Source organism: Apus apus, chromosome 1, assembly GCF_020740795.1.
Source record: "Apus apus isolate bApuApu2 chromosome 1, bApuApu2.pri.cur, whole genome shotgun sequence".
NCBI lineage: Eukaryota > Metazoa > Chordata > Aves > Apodiformes > Apodidae > Apus > Apus apus.
In genome coordinates this window covers 21,480,978-21,485,202 of record NC_067282.1, presented here as the reverse complement: position 1 = coordinate 21,485,202, position 4,225 = coordinate 21,480,978, and the positions used below count along the sequence as shown (strand labels likewise).

The 4,225-nt window shown below is 60.4% G+C and overlaps 1 protein-coding gene across 1 annotated transcript; it reads left to right on the top strand.

The window, feature by feature from the left end:
* Positions 1 to 229: 229 nt before the first annotated feature.
* CDX2 (caudal type homeobox 2) lies at positions 230 to 3,324 on the top strand. The gene is made up of 3 exons (XM_051632150.1): positions 230 to 719; positions 2,835 to 2,980; positions 3,157 to 3,324. Exons 1-3 carry the CDS (start codon positions 230 to 232, stop codon positions 3,322 to 3,324), a joined length of 804 nt encoding a protein of 267 aa, XP_051488110.1.
* The last annotated feature ends 901 nt before the right edge of the window (positions 3,325 to 4,225 follow it).

The following is a 4,225-nucleotide window of genomic DNA, read 5'->3' as shown; positions in this document are numbered from 1 at the left end:
TGGTGTGTCTGGGCCATTACTAATAGAGCCTTGTAAACAATCGTTAATCATGTAAGTGCTGCCGGCCATTGGATTCGGACCGGGAGCCGGGAGCGCGGAGAGCAGCGCGGGGCCGCGGCCCCTCCGCCTGCCCCCTCCCCGCCCCGGGCAGCCCGGCCCCAGGCAGCAGGCGCGCCGCGGCGAGAGCCCCGAGCAGCATGCGGAGAGCCGCCGCCGGGGCCCCGCCAGCATGTACGTGAGCTACCTCCTGGAGAAGGACGGGCCCATGTACCCCGGCCCGGTGCGACATTCGGGGGGCCTCAACCTGGCGGCGCAGAACTTCGTGGGCGCCCCGCAGTACGCGGACTACGGCGGCTACCATGTGAACCTCGACAGCGCCCAGTCGCCCGGCCCGGCCTGGCCCGCGCCCTACGCCGCCCCGCTCCGCGACGACTGGGGCGCCTACAGCCAAGGGGCACCGCCGGCCGCCGGCCCCGTCCATGGCCTCAACGGCGGCTCCCCCGCGGCCGCCATGGCCTACAGCCCCGCCGACTACCACCACCACCACCACCCACACGCCCACCACCACGCCGGCCCCGCGCCCCACTGCTCCGCCGGGGTCATGCAGCCCCTCAACGCCGCCAACGCCGCCGCCCCCGAGCCGCTCTCCCCCAGCGGGCAGCGCCGAGGCCTCTGCGAGTGGATGAGGAAGCCGGCGCAGCCCTCGCTCAGCAGCCAGGGTAAGCGCGGAACTGGGGAAGGCAGGCAGGGGGCTGCCCCGCCGACAGCTCCCCCGGGGCGCGGAGCGTTGGGCGAGGCGGCGGCGGTGGGGGTGTCAGAACCCCGAAACAGCCCCACTCGAGGGCCGGTCCTCGGAAGAACAGGGGTTGCCGGGCTCGGCCGACAGCGGACGGTGCGGCCCCGGCAGGAGCGGCTCTCCGCCGCGGAGCGGGGCCGGTGCCTCGGGGTGCGCTCCGGCGGAGCTGGACGGAACGGCCCGAGATCCCCAGGAAACGCTCTCTCTTCCTCCCGCTGCCCCGCTCATCCGCTTATAGCCACTTAGAAGATTTTTATAACCAATTATAGTCATATAAATCATCGGCCGGTGTCGCTCCGCATTTGTTTCTGAGTCACTGGGCGCCTACCCTTCATTAAAGGCCTCCGTGCGGCTGGGCCTCCCGAGGGGTGGCTGTGACTGCCCGCCGAACCCCGCGGGCTGTATCCCGGCAGGGCCGGGCCGGAGGGGCCAGAAGGTGCAAGGGTGTGTCCCCCCCCCCGCACCCCTCGATTCCAGCAGCTGGGGGCCGGCCGCGGCCGTGGCTGCGGCGGGCAGGATGAATCAGGCCGTGGCCGGCGCCGCACTCCCTTGTGATGTTAATACCACACAGACCCTCCGTTTATTTCCCCCCTTGCATCTGGAGATGCGTGCCCCCCTGCTTAGATACAGGCCTTTCTTTTATTATATTTTTCTCTTTTTTTTTTTTTTTTTTTTTTTAAACCCCAATTATATAGTGGCTATAAAAACAGGCTGCCGAGTATCACGACTGGCACTCCTGCTTCATCCTCGGCCTTGTGCGACGGACGGCAGGACGGGCGGGGGTCTTCGGGCGGTATGAGGTGGGGGGTCCAGGCCACGCCCGCGGCCGCCGCAGCTCGTGGAAGGCCTCGGTGCCCCGGGTGGCGGTGGAGCTCTCTCATACCCGTCGCTCTTCCCACAGAAGCCCGTGGTGTTCCCACAGTTTGGGCTTGTGCGGTGGTGGCCGGTCCCTTGTCTCCATTCAAATTCTGCCTTTGGAGCCAGTGTTTATGTTAATGTGCAGAGCTGGGGGGATGAAAGCGCCTGCCGCCATTTGTTCAGTAGTGGTAATTCAAACAGAATGTGGCTGTCATTAAGGCTTTGAGAAGGGTTTTTCTTTGATAAGATCTCCTTGTCCTGCATTGTTTGGGACTGTGTTCCCTATTCACTGTCTCTGGGGAGTTCTCTCTGATCAAGCTTGTATCTTTACAGGGTGCTTTTGTTGTGGTTTGCAGAAAGTTTACCTGAACAAAGTCAGCCTGCTAGCCATAAAGCACCTTGAGGGCAGAGACTCCCCGCCTCGGCTCCCTGGGGAACTGGAGGGCCGGGGACACAACCAGTTGAGCAAGAAACCCCAGGGAGAAAGGAGGTCAGCGGCTGCGGCAATGCATACTCGCCGGCCGCTCGCTGGCATTCACCTTCGGATTTCATTTGGTTTGGTTTTTCGGGTGTTTTTTTGAGCCCTAAACTTTCACGTCGCATTTCAAGGGTTTCCGAGAAATCGCTTTAGTCGCTGCCCCGACGCCGCTAGAGAAGCGGGGGGACGCTGGCCGGAGCCCGGCCGGATCCGGAGCGAACCCCTACGGCCGCTCGCCATTCTCTGCGCCTGAAATAGGTGTTTCCCGTTTAGAAACGAAGCCGCCGCGGCCTGAAGGGGGCTTTTCTTTCTTTTCCTTTTCCCTTCTCTTTGTTAAAAGTTTGTTCTCTGTAGAGAAGTCAAAACAAAACCGAAAGCAAGCAGCAAGTGCACAATCAAGGTGTCCCAAGCTCAGTGCACAGGTGTGTGACGGAACTGGGGCTGGCAGCCGGGGCTGAGAGCCCGTTCTTGGTTTAGCCTTGCAGGTGGCATGGTGGGGTTTCTGCCCTATGTCCCCAAGGAACTTCGGAACTGCTCCTCTCCCCTGTGTTCGCTGTGCTCAGTAAAGCCCCGGGCACGGAGAGGCGAGCAGGAAGACGGGGAAGCCGGATCCTGCACCCCCTGTACCCGCCGACGGGGTAGCCGCGCTTCGCCCAGCCCCGCTGCCTTTGCCTTTCCCAACCCCGGCTTTGTTCTCCGCAGTTAAAACCAGGACGAAAGACAAGTACCGCGTCGTGTACACCGACCACCAGCGGCTGGAGCTGGAGAAGGAGTTTCACTACAGCCGCTACATCACCATCAGAAGGAAAGCGGAGCTGGCCTCTAACCTGGGGCTGTCCGAGAGGCAGGTCTGTCCCACGAGTGGCCTTCCCTGCTCCCGCCACGTGTGGCCGGGATGCGCGGGGCGGGGATGCGCGGAGTAGGGGTTGCGCGGGGCCGGGATGTGCTCTCGGTGCGGCTTCTCCTGGAAGGGGGAGGGACGCGGGAAACAGCCCCCCTCACTCCCCTCTTCTTCCTCGGGCAGGTGAAAATCTGGTTCCAGAACAGGCGGGCGAAGGAGAGGAAGATCAACAAGAAGAAGCTGCAGCAGGTGCAACCTGGCGGCGCGGAGCCGCTCAGCCCCGGCGCCCCGCTGCAGACTCCCGCGGCGGGAGCGGCCGCCGCCGGGCTGGGCCCCGCCGCCCCCCAGTGACCGCGGGCTGGGGTCCGCGGCACAGGGACTGCTGGAGGGCGCGGCGGGGCCGGGCCGGGCCGGGCCGGGTCGGGGCCGGGGGGCACGGTGGGAGCGGCTCCTCTCCCTCCTCCATGCGCTACACCGCCCCGCGGGGCCGGCCGTGTGTACAGATGTACAGTGTATGTGTCTCGTCGTCGGGGGGAGCGTGGCCATCGCTTTATAATTATTAATATTATTATTATTATGTTTGGGTGGGTTTTTTTACCCTGGAGTTTGTTAGATAAAAGGGGGCACTGCCTGCCAGTCCACCCCCGGTGAATCTCAGGGATTGGTCCAAGAGACCTTAGAAATATTGTTGGGCTAACAATGAATTTTAACAGGAAAAAAGAAATTAAAGCACATTTTTTTATTTTATATTTAATTTTCTTTTTTTCTTGTAACAATAAATATGGGAAAATGTTCATTCTGTCCTAAGGGCCAGAACAGAGAAGATAAGGCACTGTTTAAATGTTCAGAAGTGAATTGCTTAATGTTAGACACTTGTAAAAGAGCCCATAAAACCGGTGCTGATAGTCATCTAGCCAGATTTATTAGCCACCATGCCAAGAAATTGGAAGAATGAAATCTCCTCTGAAAAGGTGTCTTGTCTTGCTGCAGTGAGGAGCCTGGTTTGTGAGTGTAGAGTTGCTACTGCCAAGGGTCGGGTGCCATTTTGGAATGTCCTGGCAGTTAAGTTACATGCTTTTTCTCACCTCTTTGCAGTTTTTATCTTGCTTGAATTTTTTTCCCAGTTAGTTTTCCAAAGTCTCCTTGGTTTTACCAGCTTTACATTGGCTTTGTTGCAGTCCTACCAGGAGCAGAAACCCTCAAAAGAGCCCAGATCTGTACCAGAGCCCACCTTGCACAGGCTGTGCTTGTT

Bases quoted from the DNA above. Each gene is read 5' to 3' on its own strand.
- CDX2 (XM_051632150.1), top strand. From the start codon at position 230: ATGTACGTGAGCTACCTCCTGGAGAAGGACGGGCCCATGTACCCCGGC. The intron at 720-2,834 runs GTAAGCGCGGAA...TGTTCTCCGCAG, and splicing joins GCCCTCGCTCAGCAGCCAGG to TTAAAACCAGGACGAAAGAC. The intron at 2,981-3,156 runs GTCTGTCCCACG...TTCCTCGGGCAG, and splicing joins TGGGGCTGTCCGAGAGGCAG to GTGAAAATCTGGTTCCAGAA.